This window comes from Siphateles boraxobius, unplaced genomic scaffold (genome assembly GCF_051911475.1).
Source record: "Siphateles boraxobius isolate OS27281-9 unplaced genomic scaffold, OSU_SipBor_1 11, whole genome shotgun sequence".
Taxonomy (NCBI): Eukaryota; Metazoa; Chordata; class Actinopteri; order Cypriniformes; family Leuciscidae; genus Siphateles; species Siphateles boraxobius.
Window position 1 is genome coordinate 1,254,351 of NW_027508711.1, and position 27,552 is coordinate 1,281,902.

Here is a 27,552-nt window from a genome sequence, read left to right on the forward strand (position 1 = left end):
TTATGAGGATGAGGATGAGGATGAAGGCTGGTCCGGGAAGGGCGGCTTCTCTTTCTTCCCAATAGCATAGGCTGCACTAACAGATCAAGCGCAAACAGACCTTGTGTACCGTGATGGCGACTGTGAGATTTAAACAAACACTAGAACATCCACCAGGGCCAAGTACCCCGGACAGCAACATAGTGTCGGCCCAGATCTGGCCCACGTCTGAGCCGTGTAGAATACACGTACTGGATCTGGGCCGACGCTGTTGCTGTCCGGGGCAATATACTCACGCATCCATAATGGGAATGAAGTATTTCCCACTGTGGTCCATCATAACTCCCTTCTGGTCAGAATCCTCCACCTCCACCAGGAAACTATGAGGAATCCCAGAGCATTTCTGTAAGCCTTTACCAGGAGCAAAACACTTGTCCTGTGAATTCACCAGTGACATTCAAACTCTGACCACACGAGCAGAACATGGGTCAAAGAGCTCAAGTTCACAAAAGCAGTGATCTCTGAAAGCCCGGTTACCCCATTGGTTGGACAGTTTTTAATGTGCTGTCCTGGGATCCCACAGCGGAAACAGACGTAGTTGGGTAGAAGCAGTCCAAGCATCTTCATCTCATCAATGATGAACGTCAGAATCGGGCATCTCTCACAAATGACATACATCAACTTCAAACCCTGCCAATGTCTGAACACTCACCTGCTGGAATAATAGCACAGACTGGTCTGGTAAATTACAGCTTTTATTTTGTCCTCCTCTGATGCATTTGACTCAGCCCAGATTCTCAGTCTGTTTCACAGGCATTCGCAAGCTTTAATGTTTATAACTGATACGTATATATAAGAGAATAAAGCAGCTTGTGTGTGCCATTGTGTGATTTCTGCTCAGTTTGTTCTGCAGTTTAACTCAAGCAACTTCACTTTATAATTTGTTTTGATTTTCTGCACGAAACACTTTTGTTGTCGTCTTTATGACACTTTAAATCCAAGTCCAATACAGTGCAGCAGAATGTATTTCTCATTTATTTCAGTACCTTTAGAAGCTGATCCGGTGAAACGGATGAAGAATCACCAATCTGCTGCTGAAATAAACATGAACACAAACACACAAGGCTTATTCAGGACAACAATGAGGTCAGCCGGTCTAGAGGCTTGTCTGCAGAAAGCCAATCAAAATGAACACGCAGGGCCTTGAATGTCGGGGAATCAATACGTTTTATTGCATAGCGTTGCAGTGAATGAGATTTATTCATACAAAATATGCATTTGAAATCTTACAATACTGCACACAGAATGAACATATTATTTAAAACCATTGTGTAAGTGGAACTGGTCTTACCTTCGTCTGGAAACAAGCAAATGTATTTTCCTGACAGTTTGATCAAAACATTTTAAAACATATAGTGAACGTTTATCTGTCACGTATGGGAGGAACCAGTCGCCTGTGTGCCATACGTTACAAATAATAATACACATCAAAATGGGAAAACAGGTAAAAGTGCTCAAATATTCAATTAAAAACTTAACAAAAGGGAGTTATTAGACTTGATCTCACTAATCATGATCAATGCAACAGCTTTTCTACATACTGTTTTTGAAGATCCACTTGACGGTTCAGACCGATTACTGCTAAACAAAACACCAAAGAGTTCAAATGACTAAAACGCCAATGATGGACTGATGATTCTTCACATTACATCTAAATGATGAAAGTTGTGTTCATGTCACGTGACTTACTTGACAAATCCTTTGTTTGTGGGTTTCAGTCTAGCAGCAGGGATTCGTCTTATGATGACTGAGGTGTTGTTGGAGATGAGGGCTTCATCATCAGTGTATTCTGCCAGCAGAAAAAAAACAATAAGACCCTTAGTCTCTCTCTCTCTCTCTCTCTCTCTCTCTCTCTCTCTCTCTCATACACACACACACACTGACAGAAAGTAGGCTACCATAGTTTCTTTGAGTTCCAATAAATAAGGTATTACTATTTGACACCATTGCTGTCATAATAACACTACAGTACTACAGCAGCAGATACATTAATGTTTTTATTGAACATTGTGATTTTCTAAAAGCATTAACTTATTTGTGCTCTGAACTGATTTGTAGATGAACTCACCTTCTCTAGTTTGTGCGCTGCTGAACTGCAGGCCACAGAGCTTCAGTCTCTCGCGTCTCATAATTCGGTGTTTCAGCTCTCTCAGGGTGATGTGAAGTCCTTCAAACTGGACCGTGTAGTTGGTGAGTTTACTTGGAAACTTATAATGAGCACAAGGCAAGTTGAGTTCTTGTGTTCAGATTCCACCACACAACAATTTAAACTGATCAATCGATCGACTCAGATATCAGCTCAATAATCGTCGAAACAGTAGCCTGGCAATTTTTAGACTGGGCACTTTCATGTCCTTTGATCATATTTTATTAAAAAAAAAACATTTAATTTAGAAAAATTTACACTTTCCTAGTTAACTTTGCAATGAAAGTACTGTAGGAACTTTTTACCGATAGTCTACGATGATTTTTTCCCCTTTTTAAACATCATTATAGATGCAAATATTGCTGTTTTGTGCTTGTCCCACACTCAGACTTCTGATCTTCAATAATAAAAAAGAAGTGTAAAAAATTTATTTATCTTTTTTTCATATATGACTGTAAACAGTATCAGTAAAATAATCAAAACATTGTGGTATTTAAGGTCAGAGAACTATTAATGTGATTTTATATACAAAATGTAGTTGTCCCACAGTATTGCCATCATTTCCACCACATCGCTGTAATGTCCCTTTTAAAATGCTTTTTTGAAAGATTGTTTGGGTAGTTTCTATGGAAATAAACAATGTCATCACAGCACATGTCTGACATGGAGGAGATTTTTAATTTCTTCACCAACTTGGAGAAGAAAACTCAAGGTAAATCTTGCTTGAAATGAAAATATTTTAATTGTATGTCATTTCCAAACATGGCGTAAGATGAATTGAGTTTGTAAATAAATAGATTTTTTAACTTAAATATATGTATTTTGCATGCATGCAATGCTAGCTACCAATTCATAGCTAATCTGTAATACTAGCTTGGATTTTTTTTTACAAAATACTGCAGGATTGTCATTTCCACCGTCATCATTTCCAATACATTCCTTCTTGGGTGGAAATGACAAAGGCGAGGTGGAAATTACATTTATGCTTACAAGGTGCAATTCATAGATTGTGTGGCTACATATGTATATTTTATTTATTGAAATGTACAATGCTAATATATTTATTCAAATGTTTTTTTGTTGACATGCCTTTTCATCTATTTTTAAGATGCCGCGGAAGTCAAGTGCAGAAAGGTCTCAGTCCTATACCAAAACAGAACCAAACAAACTAATGACTAATGAGATTAATGATTTGTTAAATGGAATTGTCTGTTTCAAAGTTTCAAATAAATGTCTTCTGTTTTTCTACATGGACGTTCATTCATTGTCATTTCCACAACACCCAGTCATTTCCACCCCTCATAACTTTCTTAAAAATATCTACAAAATTCTAATCACTCATTAAAAACTTCTGCATATGGGATAATGGTCCACTTAATATTATAACACAAGTAGTTATTTTTCTTAAATGTATCTAACCAATCCAATATTATATTTCAGGTTGTGGTGGATGTAAGCTTTGTGTTTTGGCCTCACGACAATTATTTACTTAATCCACAAATCTATGGTAATTGCAATATAGGTATAAACTGGTAATACTATGTGTGAAAGTGGTCTTACACTGTTAAGAAATGATCTATTTCATAATATTTTAAAATAATAATCAAATATTTACATGTGATGGAAATGACATTTGTTCAGTGCGGATCGTAAAATATGTAAAAAAAACATACACAAAAAACACCAATTTGTCTTATAATGTAAGTGCGTTCTCTTATGGATCATTAAACTAGACTAGTTATATTTAACTGTTAGACTGTGACAATTTTGATTTGAACACTTTCCCCCCCTCTAGTTCACAAGGCCAAAAGCGCATGTAGTTGAAGAACCACCCAGACACGGAAGATTGTGGAGAATGATGCTGATGAGACCGTCAGATTTACAGAAAACATCAAACAGAACGTTGCCATAGATACTGATCAAGCGCGTTCATCTAAAATTCGCTATGACGTCACATGCTCCTGAACTAAACTACAACTTTCAGCAATGCAAAACCAGTACAGGCTTGTTTTAAAAAAAAGTTTTTAAAAGTGTTTTTTCTTCTTCAAATACTAGCATATATGTTTTGTGTTTGCTAATAAAGCACTGGGAATTGGGAATTGTTTTGCATGCTGTTTTAGTTTAGTAGGCTACCCTAATATTTGCGTCCTTGACCTAACAGACCCACACCTTTACTAAATATTACTTTTGGCATGCTATGCTAGTGGTGGGAATTTTGAATTAAGTAACTCGGAAAAAAATAATAATTCATTGACGTTGCATATTTACGCCAATAGGTGACGACAAATGAACGACAGTCTTACTCTAATCAGCAAATCAGTGAACAACTGATGAAAAACTTCAACGATAGAACGATAGATAGAACGATAGATAGATAGACGATAGATAGATAGATATTTCAAACTTACGGTGGTCTTAAATCCTAACATGAGATAGCCTATCATTAAAGGGAGCTCATTGGACCTTAAAGCCTTATTCACTTAGGAAAATATCCTGTTGCAATGTTAAAGTTTTTTTTTTCCATTTGATTTATGAAGTTAAATGAGAATCGTTTAGGGTCTGCTCAAGGTTTTACACTTGATTTTCAGAACCGCTTATAAGTTCACAGGTGTTGCGTTACATGCGGTAAAAGTCAGAATCTTTCACTTTCACTTTAACTCAATTGTGTTGGTTTAAGGGCTGCCGCAAAATTACCGTTTTGCTTAACATCAAATGTCAAAATAGCATCCAGCTCATGACTGAAACTGAAATACGACATTTAAACTAAACATTGTCTTCCAAAAACGTTTCTTTCTGCTCCTGAAATGTTGAACGGATCCAGGCAGGTCTTCCTAAAGAGATCACAGACTTGCTTGTGTTATTAATACAACAATTCGTTAGTTTGCTTTGTTCTTAAAATCTTTATGCAAGATGAACTAATAAGGACTCTGGGTTATACTTTAGATTAGGGTCCAATTCTCACTATTAACTACGGCTTTTGCCTCAATAAAGTTTGCCTCAATGTGGTAAAACAATAAAATCATAATGTTGTGATTAAGCCTGCACTGTATTTACACATTAACACCACCAGCATATCTGGAAGATGACTTTATTCTTGGGTTCCAAGTAACCTCCTGGGTTATTTAACCTGAAATTGTCCATTTTAAATTCTTCATGTTCTTTACTATAGGATGAATGCATGACACAGGCCATCACTTTACCCAAGAGCCTTTTTTTCAATTGAATTTTGTTTATTTACAATTAAGTGTAGAAACAGACATCAACAGGAAAGCAATTTGTTCTGTAAAGCTGAGTTGCTCTGTAAATAATGTATGAGTCTACATGTGAGGTTTATATCACTTACAGCCAGCAGATGGCAGAAATCTCTTTTAAACAGGTTACAATTATACAACGTTGTACTTTGAAGCCAGACTTGCTACAAATGCAACAATTTAAGCCATGATAAGCCCCAAATAATAAGCCTACATTGAAGCAAAACATAAAACATTTCACCAGGAACAGATTAAGACTATCAAAAACCGCATAAAGAAAAGATGTGATTATTGTCAGTGACAGTAACAGATACAAAGACATAACTATAAAAATCACCTACATTCATTGAAACAGAAATCCTGAGGTTTGGAACATTTTCATTTTGAAAGATTAAGATTGAATGTTCTACAGACTGAATAATAATAAAGGAGGAAACCACTTTTAAATGTACTTCATGAAAAGAAAACTGAACCAACCAAAACATTCCTGCTTCTTTACTGGAACTAGAAGTGGTTGTTGGGCAGTTTAGCGTGGCCAGCGTGTCTGGGTTGAGCTCTGAAAATGACAAATTGAGATGTTGAACAGAAACTATATTGTATTAAAGGGATAGTTCACCCAAAAAAGAAAATTCTGTCATAATTTACTCGACCTCAAGTAGTTCCAAATCTGTATGAGTTTCTTTCTTCTGTTGAACACAAAAGAAGATATTTTAAAGAATATGGGTAACCAAACAGTTGACGGCACCCATTGACTTCAATAGTATTTTTTTTTTCTACTATGGAAGTCAAAGGGTGCCGTCTACCTTTTGATTGCCAGCATTCTTTAAAATATCTTCTTTTGTGTTCAGCAGAAGAAAGAAACTCATTCAGGGTTAAAACAACTTGAGGTCGAGTAAATGATTTTTGGGTGAACTATCCATTTAATGATAATTTGTGTCACTGTGACTTACTGTCTTTTGTAATGGTGGGGACACCGTCTGGTTCTTAAACCTGGAGAAGAAAAAAAAAAAAAAAAAGAAATCCTTCAACAAGATTTAAACAACTAAGTTTGCCAAAACTTAATCAGTCAAAAAAATCATGAAAACATGTTTTTGTGAACATGAGCATAAATTTGAAATGTGTAAATCTAAAACTAAATTAGTGTCCTCCCATGTGGGGCTCGGTCTATGACCAGAACCCTTCCTCATTAGTTTAAAATTTAGGATTGCATCTTTAAAATGAGACCTGTGTGCTCTCTACTCTAGGTAAGAAAGGGCCTACTTAAAATAACTTATTTTTAAGTGTAATTACATCTTTGGTTGTGTTTTTATAGATTAAGAATAGTTTAATTGTTCTTACATGTCCTCCAAATAATTATGTGTAGGAGTTTTGAGAATCCTTTGCATGCATAGTTATTGTTTCTCACCATTGAAAAACGGATTTACACATGTAGGCTATTATTGGCATAATTGTGGATATGTTTTAAATGGCTGTGCTCAAGTCAAGCAGTAACTGTGTGCGAGAACTTATATGTTCCAAAACTTGTACATGGTCCATAACCATTTAAAAAATAATTGAAATAAGAACATCATCTACTATACTTTGAATAATTTAAAAGGTGTGGATTTGACTTACGGTTGCAGTACAAAATTGTGGCGATCAGCAGAATGAGGAGAAGAGCACATCCAGAGGCCAGAGATGACAATATCCAAATCTCACAGATGATACGAGGCTTCTGCTCTGTGAACAGATACACCTCCTAATCATTACAACGCTGTATTATATTATACAAAGATTTATTTTTCAATTACCATAATAGCATATAATATATATATATACACAACAAACCTGCTTTTTTGCAAAAACACTGTGATATAGTTGTAGATTGTGTAGTCACTGAGATCGGCTTTGTTTCTTTTGGAGGAGGTTGGGTTGTTGGATCTGAAACAGAGATATTAGCTAATATGATCCAATGATATTATTCTTTAATGTAACTTTATATTTCCACTGGCAAGTCCCCCCTATTTTAAACATAAACCTCACTTTGTTGTTACTGTTAAATGTATGCTTAAAACAAAACAAATGAATTTATCAATGAGGTACCAAAATAAATGTAGACAAATTACAATTGATTCAAAACAAATGATTAATATTGCTTCTCAATTAAATTGATCTTGTTTTAAGAATGTTTAGGGGGGGGGGGGGGGGGGGTTTACTGGAAAATGACACAAAATGCTGATTAGGAAAATTATTTTTTCAGATCTCATATATTGCATGACTCTTTTGAAAATTCAGATGTGATCAGTGTTTCTGATTTAAGCTGACGATGTTAATGTTTACCAGTCAGATACCCACCTGGTTCTCCTTGAATTTCAGTCTGTTCTCCAAAGAAGAGTTTATTGTTGTTCATGTTTGCGCAGATATAAACACCACTGTCTGTCTTTTTCTCGAACGATTTAATGTCCAAATGTGCCTTGCCTTTGTCTATCTTGACATTGTATTTTTCAGTTTTTAAGGCATTTTCCTTTATGGTGTCTTGTTTAACACTGAATAAAAAGTCTGCACCTTTACTGTTTATTCGTAACCAGAATGTCATGGTGCCGGACTGTTTAGGGTTACAATCAACTCGAACCTTCGCTCCTTCTTTATAGATCTCTGCAGAGACTCCTGGAGACAAAGAAATGTTTTTAGATTAAGAAAAAAGACTTTTAAATGCATGTGTGAACAAATATCTAAAACTGATTTTAACAGAAATGTTTTTATTCCCATGGTCACATTAAAAGTCATGTGCAACTGAATTTCTCTGCATTTAGTGGTGCGAAAATAGAATTAACTTGTTTCACCATTGAATTAACTGAAAGTAACTTGTTTGCAGCTTTTTATACTTTTAAGCATGCCAATACAAATATATATCATAATTTCTGTGTTGTATCATCATTTCCATGCGGTTTCTGTGCTGAGGTAGTTAGGCTAAATGTTAAATAAAAATTATTATTTTACAGTTTAATTGACTGTCTAATGGCTGTACATAAAAACAACATGCAAATTATATTTGCTCTATTCAGAAAATCTGTCAATCGTGTACACTTTCATTACATTTTATATAATGTAATTGCAAGAGAAAATGTTCAACTCACCATAGAAGAGAGACAAACTCACACACAATCCAATGTATATTTGATACATTTTTTCCATTCTCAGCACAGACATTCAGTTCTTCTAACAACAGGAACAAAACTACTGAAAGAATGAAACAAAATCTCCTCGTCTGCCCCTCCCAATCCCTCACGGTCTTGGTTTTCAACTGTGCTGCAAAAACTGTACTAAAGAAAATAAATGTACTATAAATAAAAAATAATACAAGCTTGTAAATGTACTATTAATACTACTAATTGTGACATTATATATATATATATATTTTTTTTTTTTTTTTCAAAATAAATAACATTTAAAGATGTAAAATAAGTGGCCTTGAAACAAAAATAAAATGACTGTATGTTAGATAAATAGCATACATTTATTTTTTAGAAATACAGGTGCACAGTCAATTTTTTGTGTACATTCCATGTAGGTGAAACAATACAAGAAACAAAACAAAAGGTAAAATTCTTAAAGTAGAAATTGTAGGCTAATTGTGCAAAAAAATAGTATACCCTGTAGGATAAAGTGATGAACATCTCTCATCATTACACGATTAGGTGGAATTCTGTTATATTTTTTTTTGTATGTTTTTTATGTGGATCATTGTTAAAATTTGGTCTATAAAACAGGTGGTGGTTGTTTTTTAAGTGGCGTATTGTCAATGTAGTGGTGCAGCATGCTCTCAGCGTGCACCTGAAGGGGGTCTATGCACTAGCAGCAGCACGAGCACATGCACCGGCGCGCGCAGCTCTTTGATCGCGCATCAAACCGCATGTGACGCGCTCCTCTGAGTGGGGCTTTACTGCAACTCTGGACCCCCAACGTTCATTCAGCTTAGAAAATTTGTCGTTAGGGTGTACAAAGGCTATTACATATGTGCACGGAATGTTTTTGCGTCCACGCGCTTTGTTCGTTTACGTTTCTAAGATCTAGGCTATTTATGAACAATTAAATGAAGGGAATATTCTCACGCTCACTTTTTAAGACATTTTCTGTTTCTTTCACTTACATTTGAAAGTTCAAGAAATTTCACTTTCATCACTGTTCTGCAGAAAAAGTAGGCTACACAAATCAAGTAGTCAAGTAACCTACCTGAGTAAAGGTAGTATAGGCCTACCCTAGATAGATAAGATGCCCTAATCAAATATTGGTATACTCACTTTCTAATTTACTTCAGTAAATGTTGTGATGGATTAATGAATAAAATAGTAACCCTCTGGGGTCCTTCATTTCAGGGTCACACTCAGGGTCTTCGGGACCAAATGGTCCGGAAGGGTTTGATTCATATTTATTAAAAGAAAATCATATTTAATTTTTTTTACTTGTTTTTTATAATATTTTTTCTTTTCTTTTTTGGTGTTTTGAGATAATTTAAGATTTATAATTAATATTTATGCAATAAATATGACCCATTTTCCCCCCATTGAATCAAATAGAAAATAAAAAAATAAAAAAATATATATTTTTATTTTTTTTAAAGCTGTATTTCATTTTAGAGTCAAGCCTAGACCTCATAAAAGCAATTTTTGAAATTAGATGGATGCCATCTGGTGGACAAACTGAGCATTTTAAAAATGCAAAACCCATATGTAATCTGAATTTATTCGTTTGTTTATGTATAAAAGTGTGTTTGTGTGTGTGTGTGTGTGTGTGTGTGTGTGTGTGTGTGTGTGTGTGTGTTTGTGTGTGTGTGTGTGTGTGTGTGTGTGTGGATGTGTCTGTTTTGCACTCTTGATGTTTTATAGATTCACCCCTTCACTGTTGTGTGCTTTTTTTCTGGATCGTGGCTAATTTGTAGATTGTACGCACAAAAAAACTCTGTATTGTCACATTTTTGCCAAATTCCCATTCATTTCCTATGGCGGGACCATTTGGTCCCGAAGGCCCTGAGTGTGACCATTTTTTTTACAACCACTTAGACTATTCAAATCCTGTCCCCAATTTTTTGGGGTGTTCATATACCAAGTACCAACAAAGTCACCAAATTTCGGACTATTCCGATGAAGCTATGATTTTACACATTTGTTTATTTAAATTCTTCGGGACCATTTGATCCGAAGAACCCCAGAGGGGTAAACTATATATCAAACTAATCATAACTCTAACATCTAACCTTACTTCTCTTTTAGGGCTTTAATATTGAAAAATTTGAACAAAATGTTGGCTAGCCTACTGTTCGAAACCAGTTGAAAACTTGTGTCTTTGGGTATGTGGAAAAATAACAAATATGAGAAATGAAACTACAGATTGAAACCTTGTGATTATGAATAGCCTAACCAAGAAAACAGAATTTGCTCCTAGTAACAGAAGGGTTTGCATATGAAGAACCAATCAAATAGTAGAGAAATTATGTAGGCCTAATGTTTAAAGTCATTTTTTGCCATGCTCCTCTATATAAACTGATGTATTCCTTTTCCTGTTGGGATTCTCTAAGGAATGCTCGGTATCCTCCGGCCGTGATTAAAGCATATTCGAAGGCATTGTCTGAAGTCTGTTGGTGATTAATGCTGAGCAGGGAACTCAGCTGAAGTCGACTGTAGTATCACTGGAGTATTGGAGCACTCAGCTGACTGTAAGCCCTATAAGTTGAATTTACTTAAACCATTTGAGGAAACCTGTTGCCCCAAAAAAAAATAAGTAATGGTAACTTAAAAATTCCTTTTAATTTAACTTAAAATGTTTTGTAATATTAATTACTTTTGCAGTTATTACACATAGAATATTTAAGTTAAATGTACTAGCCCGGATACTTAAAAAATTGGAGCAAACTGGTTGCCCTAAAAAAATTAAGTAATGTGTATTTGATAACTTGAGTAAACTTAAATGAAATAAAAACAAGCAAACATAAATTTTTCCCCTCTTTTTATTTCAATTGGAATCTTTTCATATCAAGATACAACACAGTGAAGAAACATCATTCCTTGCCTTCAAGTTTAAGAGGTTTCTAACTTTAGTAATAAAAATTTCTCTACTCAGAAACAACCCTTAATGAAATGCTTGAAAGAGGCAAAATGTGAAAATTCTCCGGAGAATTTTTTTTTTACCATAAAAAAACTGTATATGTATACAGATATAATTAATACTACATAGTTTGCATTCACTTACATTAAAAAAGTACAGAATTCAAGAAGCACAGCAGATTTTTTTTTAAATTGAATTTTAGTTCAATATGTACGCTATTACACTAAGTTAACTGACTAGAGGCCCACAGAGAAGGAAATGAATAGTTTAAATAAAGTCGTTATTTTTGTTTGTTTTTGAGCAACAAAAAGTATTCTCGTCGCTTGATAAACTTAAGATTGAGCCACTGTAGTCACTTGGACTATTTTAACGATGTCTTTAATAACTTTTCGAGGCCTGCAAGTTTCAATCCTTTTGAAGCATATATGGAGGAGTATGGAGGGGTGATCCAGCTCTCAGATTTCATCAAAAATATCTTAATTCGTGTTCCGAAGATGAACGAAGGTCTTACGGGATTGGAACAACATGAGGGTGAGTAAATACTGACAGAATTTTCATTTTTGGGTGAACTATCCCTTTAAATGGAGTCCTTCGTTAACTGGATATTTTACACACTTTCAGCCCCAGTTGTGCACAAACTTTTTTGGTTGGCTGCCAGGCCACATTCACTGCAGTTTTGCTACCAATACTTGTAATGTATAAATCCATTTATGGTAGCATTGTCCATTCAACTCAAAAGACATTGGTAAAAGGTATTAATTTCAATTGTACTTAAAGGGCTTTGTTTACCCAAAAATTAAAATTCTGTCATTAATTACTCGCCCTCATGTCATTCCAAACCTGTAAGACTATGGTTCATCTTCAGAACACAAATCAAGATCTTTTTAATGAAATCTGAGAGAATTCTGTCCCTCAATTGACAGTCTGCAAAACTATCACTTTCAAGATTCATAAAGGTAGTAAAGACCTCATTAAATTAACCCATATGACCTAAATTTCATGAAGCAATCAATGTAAATGCTTGGTATGCACAAAAAAACCCCCCGCTATTTACAAAATATATGTCTCCAATGCACATTCACAAGAGCACCATGACGCCACTGGAGTCACATGGATTACTTTATTGATGTCTTTACAACCTTTCTAGGGCTTTGAAGTGATAGTTGCGTAGACTGTCACTGAAGGGACAGACAGAAAGCCATCAGATTTCATTAAAAATATCTTAATTTGTGTTTGAAAGATGAACAAAAGTCTTACAGTTTTGGTAGGACATAAGGGTGAGTAATTAATGACAGGATTTTTATTTCTGGGTGAACTAATCCTTTAAACTGCAGAATTTTTATTATTATTTTGAGCCTATTTTACTTTTGTAAACAAATATTTTCAGATTTTCATATCATTAACCAGTATTACAGATATTCAAAAATGTTAAAAATACTGAAAATATAAGTCTGGGAGATACTGATTAAATGATTCTGAACATTAGTAGCAGACAGGCCTTATTAATGGTACCAGTAACATTTAAAACCAATTAATAACTTATAGAGCAGGTCTTAAAGAATGCAGAAGGGTCATCCCCCAAAATGACCGGCAGTCCACGAAGGCAAAGGGACCTAACATCTGTTGGCTTGGTGGTCTGGAAGATATTGGAGATATTGAAGTTTGTTAGGGATGCTCACATGCATGAACCAAATTACTGAGCTTCCCCCATATTTATCAGATTTTGGGAAGTAAAGAATAGGGCAACACAAGTTGACAAACAGGAAAGGAGAGAGGAGAGAAAAGGGAGAGAACTGAAGGGTAAAAAAAAGATGAAACAAGAAAAGTGGAAATGACAGAAAAAAAAATGAGTAAGAGATTTAAGAATGAAAAGAAAAAAAAGAAGAGAAGTCCAGAGGAAAGAGTTGAGACAAGAAAAGAATAAATAGAAGAGATGACAAGAAAGGAGAGAAATAACAATAGGAAAAATAGGGTGTAGACTGATGAACTAGACAAGTAGACCCACCTTTGTCTGACGTAAAAGGTCAGCCAAAAGCTGGCCAGCGAGGCCTTTCTTCCTGAAGATTTCCATCAGATTTGCAGAGTAATGATCAAGTGCATCAAAGAACTTCTCTGAGATGTTTCCCACCACTCTGTTGAACTCTTAATAAACCTAAATAAAGGTAAAATAAAACATAGCAAACAATACTCAGCAAAGAACAATACTCCGCAAACCCACACGACAGACAGCTAAACTTGACTGGTACATCTGCACTTGGCTATTGATCAGATGATTTGGTGTAAAATTGGGATAAGTGAACTTTAAAGACATTGAATGATTTAAATGTACATAGACATTCATGATGCAAACAAGGAAATGGCTCAGTTCTAGCATAAGTTCCATGTTTGAGTCTATAATGTTTAAATAGCTGTGATATTTTCTCACAGTTAACAGGACAATACTTACACTTCCAAAGCATTTCTTCCTGACATCTGCAACAATAAACAAGATAGTTCAACGTTAGAGAAGGCATCCATCCGTTTTTTAATGTATAACATTTTAACCAATGACAACTTATTCCATTTAAAACAATGGCTGTATCAAAATTACAGTTTTATCTAACCTTAGCTTAAATACACTCACCAGATTTAGTAAACTGTGGTCTTCATGTCTCCGATGGAAACCACGTTGTATCTATGTCGAACATGCAGGGATTAAAATGGGGCGAGTGAGAAAACCACCTAGTTAACAGGTGAAAATGTCACGACCTGTTTGAAGCATTTTATTGCACACAAACAGCCCCTCAATAAAAAAAATAAAAAAATGATACTGATTAAATGATTCTGAACATTAGTAGCAGACAGGCCTCATTAATGGTACCAGTAACATTTAAAACCAATTAATAACTTACAGAGCAGGTCTTAAAGAATGCAGAAGGGTCATCCCCCAAAATGACCGGCAGTCCACGAAGGCAAAGGGACCTAACATCTGTTGGCTTGGTGGTCTGGAAGATATTGGAGATATTGAAGTTTGTTAGGGATGCTCACATGCATGAACCAAATTACTGAGCTTCCCCCATATTTATCAGATTTTGGGAAGTATAGAATAGGGCAACACAAGTGAACAAACAGGAAAGGAGAGAGGAGAGAAAAGGGAGAGAACTGAAGGGTAGAGGAGAAAAGATGAAACAAGAAAAGTGGAAAGGACAGAAAAAAAAATGAGTAAGAGATTTAAGAATGGAAAGAAAAAGAAAGAGAAGTCTAGAGGAAAGAGTAGAGACAAGAAAAGAATAAATAGAAGAGACGACAAGAAAGGAGAGAAATAACAATAGGAAAAAGAGAGTGTAGACTGATGTAGACAAGCAGTAGCGGATTTAGCGTGGGTGCTTGGGTGCGGCCGCCCCAGGGCCCCGTGCCAATAGCTGGGTTTCAGTCACGTGATTATGATGACGATTATGATGACGCGGGAAGGCGGGCGATTTCAGATGGAGGGCAGGAAGTAAACATGGAGAATACGTCTATGGAGGAAACCGTTGCGGAGAGTCCGTATTGAGTCTAATTTACCTTGATCATTTAATGTCCCATTCCCACTGATCCCTTGAACGACAACCTAATGCTATATAAACACAGACACAAAAAAACACGTTGGCTAGCTAACATACCGTCGCTGCAGAAACGGCATTAACAGACTCTGCTCCTCCCAAACCGCAGATGTAACGTTACGTTAAAAATCCACTTTTTGCGACGTTGTTCTTTGAGCTTTTTACGATGTTGTTCTGTGAGCTTTTTACATTTCTCACCTTTATGAATGACAATCTTTGGTACTCTACAAAAACCCTTTCCCTTTTCTCGATTAGAACGATTGGAGCAGCCGTAAACTACACAAAACATCGATGGCAGATCCTCAGCTATTTCACTTCCTGCCTTCCATCTGAATTTTCGCGCTCTCGCGATGCAGCAGCGTGACGTCACGTGAAACCAACCTATTAGGGGCCCCTCAAACGCTGCCGATCTTGCATCACGGGACAGGAACAGGGCCCAGGCAAAGTGCAGTTGGTACTCAACCAGAATAATACGTTCCTGCGGCGGTAAATTGCGGGTGTGTATTTGCTGCCTTTTACGCTAAGAGGCGCTACAATCACAGACTTTGTAAAGTGTCAGTTTATTCTCTCTATTGCTTAATCTGCCGCCACGCCGCGGCTCATTCTGAACAATTGCTTTCAATATAAAAAACAATGAAAATGTAAAAGAATACTAAAATTAATTAAGTTTGAAACCCCATAGCACATTTCAAGGTTTAAATAAAGTGTCGGGACAGTTTATTTATTTAAAACAGGGTTGCATCGAGTTCAGAGTTTATTTCCTTGGCGATGCAACATAAGAAACACAGAATCTTATGCTTGCGACATTTAAAATTTTTATTGCAAAAGAAATTGCAGCTAAATTAAACTATTAAAACAGTACAAAACGAAAATAGTCCAAAGCAACAAATTATGAACATGCGCTTTTCTTTCCCTCTCTTTTGGATCTATTTTTAGCAAGTTTATTTTGTCTCGTCACTGCGCGCGCCGGGTCTCTCTCGAAATTAAACATTTCAGGGTAAAAACACATCATACAGCTGATAGTACTGCATATGTCGCTGCGTGTCATCCATACAAATCATGAAAAAAAACTAACAAATTATTTAGCCTTTGTTGCTTCAAAGACATGCCTTGTTGAATTCATTACAATAAAACAAGGTTAAACGAATTTAAAACGTCTTTAAAACGAATTAAAGAGCTCTGTATATACTGCTCACTGCATTTGTTTCTTGGCATGAACGCGTTTCGTCACCAGATCACGTTTAGATAATGCCAGATTGCTGACAATCATACACACTGCTCAAACATTCTAAAACTCTACAAAACCAGTTGAAACAACTGGATTGAAAACTTCAATTGAAATATTGTGTGAAAAAACTTTAAATACAATAAATAAACTACAATATTTATAATTTAATAAGATATAGGGCCTACATTTGGACACATCAAGAGATTTATCCTTTTATCATTTTGCCTTTGCATGCTCATCAGGCTATCCGACACTCTCCATATGAAAGACGGAACATTAACACCTATTGTCCTGCAGCACGCACGATAAAGCCAATGAACTGTCCCTCCAAACCTCCAAGCAAAACATACAATCTTCAAAAGCATGTTTATTTGTTGTCATGAACAAAATGTTCAAATCAATATTAAATTCCACAGGGATCTTTGGATCCTTACAACCAGGGTGCATGCAATTTATGAATTAAGTTTTATTTTATTTTTTTATTCAAATAAATCTCGAACCACAGTGCTTTGTGGTGCTGCTATAAACTAAATAACATTTATAGATTAATTATGAACTTAAATTAAACAATATCGCAACATTTCGACAAATAAATTATTTGATCTGTTTTTACATTTTAATTTACATTTAATTAGAGCGAGATTTTCACCCTTGCCTTGTCCTTTCCTCATTGGAAAGCGCTCACATGATAGCTAAACATGTTTGAGTAGATCCTCTGAACCTCTTAGTTTCAGATGGATTACATAATCAGATGACATTTATTAAATATTTAGACATTTAAAGGCTTTAGACATAGCCGATTTCTTATCGTGACTGAGCTGAGGCAAACTTGTGATTTCGGTTCATTTTTGTGACTCGCAGTTCCCGGAGACAGAGACGACAGATAAACTTTTGTCGTTAGCCTAATATGAATAAAAGTTTACAGTTTTGAACAATGTAGGCTACTCTACTCTTATCTGTATGACCAAAAAATCACGGAGTAGCCTATTAAGTTATTTTAGCTGTTATGAGAAAAATAAATCCAAATGAACGCGCCGCCGCGTTTGTCGAACACTAATTCAACATGCCAGAATAAAACCCGACTTTAGAACAATAGTGCCACTCGGCGTGGTGTGCCAAAACACTTAATTATAAACTTCAATATTACATTCAAAATAATCTCAAAACGCTTTGTGACATTTTGAAAAGCCGTGCATGCATTGAGGCCACTGGAACCATGAACGTAACTGAAACGCTGGTTTGGATTTTATTTTTTATCGTTTAAACGTGCCTGTTGCATATTTTATTTTACGTTTTTTTAACGGTATTAATTTTAAAGGGTAACTAAACACTAAAACAACTTTTTTTAGTTAATGACCTGTAAGAATGGAGCTTCATAAATGCTGTTCATTGATTCAAATAAATTTTGATATTTTTGTTTAAAATGTTTTAATTCTACAATATATGGTTTAAAAACGTCTGAGAGCTGCCCTCTTCAGGTTGAACGGTGGCTACTGCAGTTGAATTTTCCTATTGGAAGTTGTGGTACCCTCTGACATCAGAGGGTACCAGCTAACCACGCCCTTGCCTACAGAGAGATGTCTCAGGTGCATGCCCCCCCTCCGCTGGGCTCTGCCCACTTTTCCAGCATTTTTCAAATATTGCCAGTGGGTGGAGTCAGGCTCTGACCAGGGGTTTAGTTACCCTTTAAAATGATTTGGTAGCAGAGGGCCCCATGATGAAGCTCTGCCCCCACCGCACTGAGAGTCTAGCTCTGCCCCTGTAGACAGTTAAACCCACCTTTGTCTGACATAAAAGGTCAGCCAAAAGCTGGCCAGCGAGGCCTTTCTCCCTGAAGATTTCCATCAGATTTGCAGAGTAATGATTAAGTTCATCAAAGAACTTCTCTGAGATTTTTCCCACCACTCTGTTGAACTCTTAATAAACCTAAATAAAAGTGAAATAAAACATAGCAAACAATACTCAGCAAAGAACAATACTCAGCAAACCCACACGACAGACAGCTAAACTTGACTGGTACATCTGCACTTGGCTATTGATCAGATGATTTGGTGTAAAATTGGGATAAGTGAACTTTTAAGGCATTAAATGATTTAAATGTACATAGACATTCATGCATTCATGATGCAAACAAGGAAATGGCTCAGTTCTAGCATAAGTTCCATGTTTGAGTCTAAAATGTTTAAATAGCTGTGATATTTTTAACACAGTTAACAGGACAATACTTACACTTCCAAAGCATTTCTTCCTGACATCTGCAACAATAAACAAGATAGTTCAACGTTAGAGAAGGCATCCATCCGTTTTTTAATGTATAACATTTTAACCAATGACAACTTATTCCATTTAAAACAATGGCTGTATCAAAATTACAGTTTTATCGAACGTTAGCTTAAATTCACTCACCAGATTTAGTAAACTGTGGTCGTCATGTCTCCGATGGAAACCTCGTTGTATCTGTGTTGAACATGCAGGGATTAAAATGGGACCGCCGTGGGCGAGTGAGAAAACCACCTAGTTAACAGGTGAAAATTTCATGACCTGTTTAAAGCATGTTATTGCTCACAAACAGCCCCTCAATAATAAAAAACTTAAACTCAAAACAATAAACAGACAAAAAATTCTGATGAATTCGTCAGGAGATCGAGCGGGATCGTGTTCTCCGCACGCGAGTGAAAAGGGTTAACGTAGTCTGAGTAAACGTTTACTTTGCAAAGTGTCCGGAATACAGTAAAAAGTGTCCGGAATACAGTGAGTCTAGTCTTTTACTGTGCAAAGTGTCCGGAATTTAGTGAGTCTACTAGACTCACTGTATTCCGGACACTTTGCACAGTAAAAGTCCCGTAAGATATCAATCCGGGGAAAAATAAACCTGATTGGCTCGTCTGTCTCTGGGGGCATGCCTTCCACATGTTCCAAAATTTGATTGACAATCATTTTGGAGATCTTGAAAAAACGTCTCTGGTTACGTATGCAACCCTAGTTTCCAGAGGGGAACGAGACGCTGCGTGACAACGCTTTGGGAATGCCCCTGCGTGAGTGCGTCATGAAGCACGTATGAAATCAGTCCAATGGCGAGACGGAACATCATAGGCGGGTGACATCATCGACCAGGAAACTATATAAGCACCCCAAAACACAAGCGCGTCAGCTTCTGATAAGACTGAAGCAAGTGCTCACGGGCATGCTGGGAGTATGGCATAGACACGCAGCGTCTCGTTCCCTACAGGGAACTAAGGTTACATACGTAACCAGAGACGTTCCCTATCAGGGAACTCGAGCTGCGTGACAACGCTTTGGGAACGCTAATACCAACGTCGCCATACGAGCAAGTGTCCGTCGTGTGAAGTCAGAGCGCACATTCGGACGAAAGCACCTGCGCCCCTGGAGTGGAGCTGAAGTCGAGATGATAAAACTTCACGAATGTGTGCGGTGAGGACCAGCCTGCCGCATCACAAACATCCTGGATTGATACTCCTGACAGGATAGCCTTAGAGGCAGCCATACTCCTGGTTGAATGAGCCCGGACAGCCAAAGGAGAAGGCTGACCGGCAGACTCATAGGCAAGTGAGATGGCCTCGACCACCCAGTTGCTCAACCTCTGCTTAGATACTGGACAGCCCTTCTTAGGGGGTCCAAAGCAAACAAATAGCTGTTCACTCTTTCTCCACAGGGCAGCTCTGTGGACGTACGCATCTAGGGCCCTAAAAGGGCAAAGCAGATTTAGTTTCTCTTGGTCCGAGGTCTGAAATGGAGGAGGACAGAAAGCCTGCAGTACAATAGGCCTGACCACATTGGTTGGTACCTTGGGAAGGTATCCCGGCCTAGGGAGGAGGAAAGCCTTCACCATGCCTGGTGCAGATTCCAAGCACGAGGGAGAGACCGACAGAGCTTGGATATCTTCTATTCTTTTTAATGAAGATATAGCCAGAAGAAAGATAGTTTTAAGAGTGAGGAATTTCTCCGAAACTTCTTCAATGGGCTCGAACGGTGCTAGAAAGAGACCTTCTAGAACAACCGCCAGGTCCCAGGTCGGCACCCTCGTGCGAACTGCTGGCCTCAGCCTCAGAATGCCACGAAGGAAACGGGTTACAAGTGGGTGTCTCCCGAGAGAAGCACCACTCAAAGGGATGTGGTAAGCAGATAAGGCCGCCACATACACTTTCAGTGTGGAGTGGGATAACCCTGTGGAGAAACGCTCCTGAAGGAATTCCAGCACTACACCCACCGGGCAGTTAACTGGGTCCAGCTGGTGTTCTCCACACCAAGAGGTGAACATTTTCCACCTCAAGGCATATAATTTCCTAGTGGCCGGAGCTCTGGAGTGGAGGATGGTCTCCACGACCTCAGTCGAGAGACGAGATTCTATGTGCTGGGCCCCCTCAGAGGCCAAGCCCACAACCTCCATAGATCTGGGCGGGGGTGAAGTATCGACCCGCTCGCCTGAGAGAGAAGGTCCCTACTCATCGGAATCTGCAGAGGAGAGCCGTTGAGGAGAGAAATTAGGTCCGCAAACCAAACTCGGGCCGGCCAGTACGGGGCTACCAACAGTAGACTGACCCCGTCCCGGCGAACCATCTCCAGAACTCCTGGGAGCAGAGCAATCGGGGGAAATGCGTACAGGCGTGACCTCTGCCACTCCTGTACCATCACGTCCAACCCCAGAGTAGCTGGAGGACTTAGGGAAAACCACAGTTGGCAGTGTGATGTTTCCCTGGATGCAAATAGGTCTACCTCGGCACGACCAAAATGTTTCCATAGGAGCTCCACCACCTCGGGGTGGAATCTCCACTCCCCGGGCCTCAGCCCCTGCCTCGACAGGATGTCTGCCCCCTGATTCAAATACCCCAGGATATAAATCGCCCTCAGTGAAAGAAGCTTCCCCTGGGACCATAGAAGGATCTGGTGAGCCAGCTTGTATAACGGGCGCGAACGCAGACCCCCCTGATGGTTTATATAAGAGACCACCGATGTGTTGTCTGACCGGACAAGAACATGGTGACCTCTCAGGTCTGGGAGGAACTGTTTCAGAGCCTGAAACACCGACATCATTTCTAGACAATTTATGTGCCAATGAAGATGATGGTCCTGCCACAGACCCTGGGCCGAGCGACCACTCATGATCGCCCCCCAGCCTGTGAGAGAGGCGTCCGTCGTTAGTGTTACACGACGACACGGAGCCCCCAACACAGGACCTAGGGACAGGAACCAAGGTTCTTTCCCAATAGCCAGAGCACGGAGACACCGTCGCGTGACCCTGATCTTGCGGAGCGGGTTTGCCCTCGGGGAGAACCCCTTGGTCCTGAGCCACCACTGCAGTGGTCTCATGTACAGCAGCCCGCAAGGTATAACTTTGGACGCTGCTGCCATCAGACCCAGAATCCTCTGATATTCTTTTACAGTGAGTGACTGGCCTAGCTTTGCCTGTTTGACGGCTAAGAGAATCGAAGCTATACGAGCAGGAGACAGACGTGCCTGCATCGTCGTCGAATCCCAAACCACGCCCAGAAAAGTGTTCCTCTGTACTGGAGAAAGCACACTCTTCTTGGCGTTGAGCCTAAACCCCAACTTTTTGATATGGGCGAGAACGACATCTCGATGCCGAATCGCCTGATGCTCCGATTGAGCCAGAATCAACCAATCGTCGATATAGTTTAAAATGTGGATGCCCTGGAGTCGCAGCGGAGCCAGAGCTGCATCCATACATTTCGTGAAAGTTCGGGGAGACAGTGCTAGGCCGAACGGAAGAACCCGATACTGGTACGCTTCGCCCCCGAAAGCGAACCTCAGGAACTTCCTGTGTTGTGGAAGGATGGAAATGTGGAAGTACGCATCCTTTAGATCTATCGTGACAAACCAGTCCTCGGACCTGATCTGTGACACGATCTGCTTGAGAGTAAGCATTTTGAATTTGAGCTTCCCTACTGAGCGATTTAACAGGTGCAGATCTAAAATTGGACGCAACCCCCCATCCTTCTTTGGAACGATAAAATATCGGCTGTAATAACCCAACTCTCTGCTGGGAGGAAGAACTCGTTCTATAGCCTCCTTCAGCAGGAGAGTTTTCACCTCCTGTTCCATAACCAGAGCCTGCTCGGGGCCCACCAATGTGGGCAGAACCCCTCTGAAGCGAGGCGGACGTGATCTGAACTGAATCGCGTACCCATTCTCGATAGTCTGCAGGACCCAATGAGATACATTTGGAAGGCTTTTCCACTCTGCCAAAAATTCTACTAAGGGTACCAGTCTCTCGAGACTGGCCTCTGGAATATTTTGAGTGGCAGACACAGTGCCCTGTAACAGCGCACCGGCAGGGAACAACTGGTCTGACCACTCTAAACTGCTCCTCAGAGCGGGCGAGCGTCCCTCGGGAAAGCGCTCGCTGGGACCTTCTACGCCCCGGCACACAGGCGGGGTTGGCAGAACGGGCCCCTGAGGGCACCGAGAGAGAACGGGCGCTGTGTACTGCAGCGAACACCTTTCTCTCTTGGTGGGGACCACCCTCAGTACCCTGACGTTTCTGGCGTCAGGGCTTCTTCTTCGACGAAGCCTTCCTGGCGACAATAACCGTCCTCAGATCGGCCTTGCCCCTGAAAGACCTCGTCTGAGAGCGCCGCGCCTCGGCCCAGTCTTGCTGGGGAGGAGCACGAGACGCGACACTCCTTTTCTGTTGCGCCCGGTGTGAAGAGCTACTCGACGGCCGGGGCTACTCCCGCCCAGCTGCCCCGGAGACATTAACACGGAGGGGGAGAAATTTCTGGAGCGCCGCCGCCTGCTTTTTCTCTTTCTGAAACATCTCGATGACCGAATTCACTGAGTCACCGAAGAGGCCAGCAGTTGAAAGCGGGGCGTCCAGGAGAAAAGATTTTTCCTTTTCCTTCATGTTGGATAAATTCAACCATAAGTGTCTCTCCGTTGCCCACTGATTTGGCCGTCTCCTTGGTGGCACAGAGAGAAAGATCTGCTGCCTGACGTAATTCTCGAATTACGTCAGCACTAATTTCATCCCCCTCACTCATATCTTTTAAAAGGTCTGCTTGATATGCTTGTAATATCGACATAGTATGTAAGCATGCTGCCGCTTGACCTGCCGCCGAGTAAGCTTTGCCCACCAAAGCCGAGGTATTTCTTAATGACTTTGTGGGCAATGCCGGTGTCTTAAATGACGATGCCGTATCTGGAGATAGATGGCTCGCTAGCGTTTCTTCAGCCTTAGGCATCGCCCCATAACCAGGAAAGAATGGAAGACACCGGCGTGGAGGTGCAGCACGAGACGGCAGAAATCTTTCATCTAGTTTACTTTTTGAACGAGATTCCTGTCTATCAGCTAGCCACTCGATGCTTAATTTTTCTACAGCATGAGTGAGCACCTCCATAAGCTCACTAGTTGGAGACTGAAGTGACGAGTCCCCAGTCTCTGCTGTATCAATACTTTCAACATCCAGATTCTCAGAACTGGATAATTGAAGTGATGGTGCCTCAGCCTGGGGCGAAGAAACCGCAGCGCGTGCTTCCACACCCGGATCTGAGGCACTGGATCTACCAGGTAAAGGCTGAGATAAGGCAGAGCCTGTCTCAATCCCCGCTGATAGATCCATTTGCGATCCCCACGATTGAAGCCTCCGCTGTGCCCCGGCAGCAGCGTGACCCGAACCGCGGGGAGCGCGCACCGAACCACTCTCCTCGAAGAGGGCTCGGCGGGAGCGGAGCGTTTTTATTGACATACGCTCGCAGTGCTCGCAACCAGCTCCCTCGAGAGCTGACTGGGCATGCTGCACTCCCATACAAACAACACACAGATCGTGAGTGTCCCCACCCGTGATATAACGTGGGCAGGGATGAACACACTTTCTGAACTGCTGTTCGCTCGCCATATTATATATATATATATCGTTTCTTTATAGTTTTTTTATATGTGAAAAACTCCTGCCTAGCAATTTCTAAGGACAGACAAAAACACTTTGAGACACAGACTGATATATTCACACACAGAGCGCTTGCTGAAGACTCAGAAGCTGACGCGCTTGTGTTTTGGGGTGCTTATATAGTTTCCTGGTCGATGACGTCACCCGCCTATGACGTTCTGTCTCGCCATTGGACTGATTTCATACGTGCTTCATGACGCACTCACGCAGGGGCGTTCCCAAAGCGTTGTCACGCAGCTCGAGTTCCCTGATAGGGAACTGCCGGGAGATGCAGTGTCCGGATTACAGTGAGGACTCACGGTGTTCCGGACGGCTGAAACTTTGAACTCACTGTGTTTCGGACAGGGATAAGGAGTAATTTCTAATATAAAACATACATTTTAACAACTATAAGCTGGTGAAATAATGATATTAATCTTTCTTTATATGTTGTATATTTATTATTAATAGCCTAAGTGGCTATACACTCTTTTAATCGACGACTGCTTATGGGTTATATGTAATTTAAATATAACTTAATGGCTTGAAATGTTGTTAAATTGCATGTAATATTGCAATTCCAGATAACGTGAAATTACACAGATGTGTTGAAATGACCTTTAAAACAGCATTTAACATTAACGTTAATTTAACTCGAGGTGTTTTAATTAGGGTCCAGTCAGTAATGCGCCGCTGCCGTTCAAATTCATGTCGGAAAAAAGTTCCTCATTGAACGTGTATATCCCTTAAAGTACAATTATTTGCAAATTGTAACTCATAATTATTTTATAAGACAATAAGAATGTTTTTTGTCATTTTCTGGTGGGTGATCATGTTTTAAGCTTAAAGGGTTAGTTCACCCAAAAATGAAAATTATGTCATTAATGACTCACCCTCATGTCGTTCCAAGCCTGTAAGACCTCCGTTCATCTTCGGAACACAGTTTAAGTTATTTTAGATTCAGTCCGAGAGCTGCTTGTCCCTCCATTGAAAATCTATGTGCGGTAAACTGTCCTTGTCCAGAAAGGCAATAAAGACATCATCAAAGTAGTCCACGTGACCTCAGTGGGTTAGTTAGAATTTTTTGAAGCATCGAAAATACATTTTGTTACAAAAATAACAAAAACGATGACTTTATTCAGCATTGTATTCTCTTCCGGTTCTGTTGTCAATCCGCGTTCACAAGGCCAGTGACGCTGCTGACGTAAGACGCTGCTGACGTGTTATCTGGTGCGTCCGTGTATTCGGGTTCAAATATGTCTGGTTAAAAAAAATGCAAGTCTTCCCCTGTGTCGAAATCCTTAGACATGTTGGCAAAGATTGTTTTGTTTACAGCGTGCGTCTCCCTCAGACTGTAAACGAAGCTCGGGCGCACCAGATAACACGTCAGCTCGTCTTACGTCAGCGGACTCATGAAAGCGGTTTGACGACAGAACCGGAAGAGAATACAATGCTGAATAAAGTCGTCGTTTTTGTTAGTTTTGGAACAAAATGTATTTTCGATGCTTCAAAAAATTCTGACTAACCCACTGAGGTCTTTGATGATGTCTTTATTGCCTTTCTGGACAAGGACAGTATACCGCACATAGATTTTCAATGGAGGGACAAAAAGCTCTCGGACAGAATCTAAAATATCTTAAACTGTGTTCCGAAGATGAACGGAGGTCTTACGGGCTTGGAACGACATGAGGGTGAGTCATTATAATGACATAATTTTCATTTTTGGGTGAACTAACCCTTTAAGAGCCGTTTTCTGCGGAGGTATGCTTCTCCCCTCATCCTTTTGTCCTGCCGGAAAACCCTCCCCCCGCCATTTTCTGAACAGTCACTGGTGTACGTTAGAAACTCACGTTGATTTCTTTGAAACGACTGGCTCTGGAAACTTAGGGTTGATCGGAATCGATAGAATAGAATGCGTGTGGCTGGGTGGGGGAAGGGGCGTGGTCAGTACACAAACTTTACAATTTTAATCCATTAAATTTTAAATGCAGTGGTAATTTAAATGCTTTAAAATAAAAAAGTTTTCTACATATTCAAATATGTCTACAAAAGTAGTAGAATTCACTTACATTTTTATAGTAATGCATTCAAAACTTAAATAATTTATGTACAATACTTATTTGTTTAATTACATATGATATCCAGGCTAACAGAATATTATAGGAAACTAACGTCGATTGTAGACGTTCGGGGACGTCGATTGAAGACGAGACTTCTGACTCAACTTACTTGAAAAATATAGCTAATTAGGCTTTCGTTACTGTCCACAACCGCTTTTCCAAACTATTGTTTGCAATTTTTTTTAATTAATTGGGTGTCAAGGTGATTATGTGGATATATGAAGTCAGTTCTCCTCAAGTTCACTTCACACAGGTGTTCTAATACCACTTGTGTAGTCCATTACGTCAACTAACACATTCCTCTAACATTTTAGGACCAGAACGCAACACGACACTTTTTGTCTTTATTTGAGACACTTTGTGATCTCAAATCTCCTTTTGCGAAATGTTTAGCTTTAAAAAGAGGGTTTGTACTATCTTATCTCGGTGAGGAAAAACTCAAAACAGGTCTGAAAATCACCTGACGTCATGACGGTATCAGAATATAACGTTTCCCAAGAAGAGTGGAAAGGAAAGTTGTTGATTGTTTTGTACGACAGCTTCAGACCACCTTAGTTCTGTAGGCGTACAGAGTCTCAAAATAATATGAATGTTAAGGGTGAAGGGGAAGGGGATGCTGCCCACACACGGTTACATAACTAACAACAGCGCCCCCTTTCTTTCTTATGTCGCAACACGGTCTGACGTAATGTACATTTAGGCCTACGTCTCCTGGAAATTAACGTAACATTTACATCATGTAGTTGGATAGTGGAAATATGACTTTACGACATTATCAACAAAAACAAATCTGTTGATGACCCAGTCAGGTGTACACATCTTATTAAAAAATTGCAAAATTATTGTTATTTTATCAAGTGTAGTAGTGCTATGTTTATCAAAAAAAGTGTTATATAAGTATTCTATACTGTACATAATAAGAATTATTATTGTTATTATTATTGTTGTTGTTGTTAACATTGTCTAGTGAGTTTGAAGCATTAGAAAGTCACCTATAGCCTATATAAACAATTGCAAAAATAATAATTTAAATAAAATAATAATAAAATAATCACATAAACATTATATACATACATATATTTATAATATTTATGTAATTATTTTTATATTTAGGCTATATTATATTTTACATCATATATAGGGGAGAGCGGGGCACAACCTAACGCTTTTTGACTTTCTCAGTTTGTGTAAATCTACTTAGG

The 27,552-nt window shown here is 39.1% G+C and overlaps 3 protein-coding genes across 6 annotated transcripts; all 3 read right to left on the reverse strand.

Moving 5' to 3' along the window:
* LOC143704515 (E3 ubiquitin-protein ligase RBBP6-like) lies at positions 1-4,943 on the reverse strand. The gene is given in 10 exon segments (XM_077197443.1): positions 1-76; positions 276-415; positions 517-613; positions 692-768; positions 770-781; positions 1,026-1,067; positions 1,581-1,617; positions 1,729-1,828; positions 2,108-2,275; positions 4,880-4,943. Coding segments are annotated over 10 exon segments (813 nt in total).
* Positions 4,944-5,380: 437 nt separating this feature from the next.
* cd8a (CD8a molecule) lies at positions 5,381-8,669 on the reverse strand. Its single transcript, XM_077248095.1, has 6 exons — positions 8,553-8,669; positions 7,771-8,082; positions 7,264-7,356; positions 7,051-7,155; positions 6,387-6,426; positions 5,381-5,992 (listed from the first exon to the last, which is right to left on the reverse strand). Exons 1-6 carry the CDS (start codon positions 8,623-8,625, stop codon positions 5,941-5,943), a joined length of 675 nt encoding a protein of 224 aa, XP_077104210.1. The 5' UTR covers positions 8,626-8,669; the 3' UTR covers positions 5,381-5,940.
* A 2,732-nt stretch (positions 8,670-11,401) lies between these two features.
* Positions 11,402-26,963, reverse strand: LOC143696903 (uncharacterized). Of its 4 annotated transcripts, none has more exons than XR_013186082.1 (9): positions 26,811-26,961; positions 18,733-18,840; positions 18,556-18,581; positions 18,106-18,252; positions 14,409-14,501; positions 14,141-14,238; positions 13,964-13,989; positions 13,519-13,669; positions 11,402-13,153 (listed from the first exon to the last, which is right to left on the reverse strand). XR_013186082.1 is itself a non-coding variant. In XM_077193775.1 (9 exons), the coding sequence occupies exons 4-8, from the start codon at positions 18,169-18,171 to the stop codon at positions 13,588-13,590; spliced, it is 318 nt and encodes a 105-aa protein (XP_077049890.1). In that variant the 5' UTR covers positions 18,172-18,252; positions 18,556-18,581; positions 18,733-18,840; positions 26,811-26,963; the 3' UTR covers positions 11,402-13,153; positions 13,523-13,587. The 4 variants fall into 4 exon arrangements, 1 of the variants encoding a protein (XP_077049890.1); XR_013186083.1 differs by having other exon boundaries at positions 13,523-13,669; positions 18,102-18,252; XR_013186081.1 differs by having other exon boundaries at positions 18,102-18,252.
* Positions 26,964-27,552: the final 589 nt, after the last annotated feature.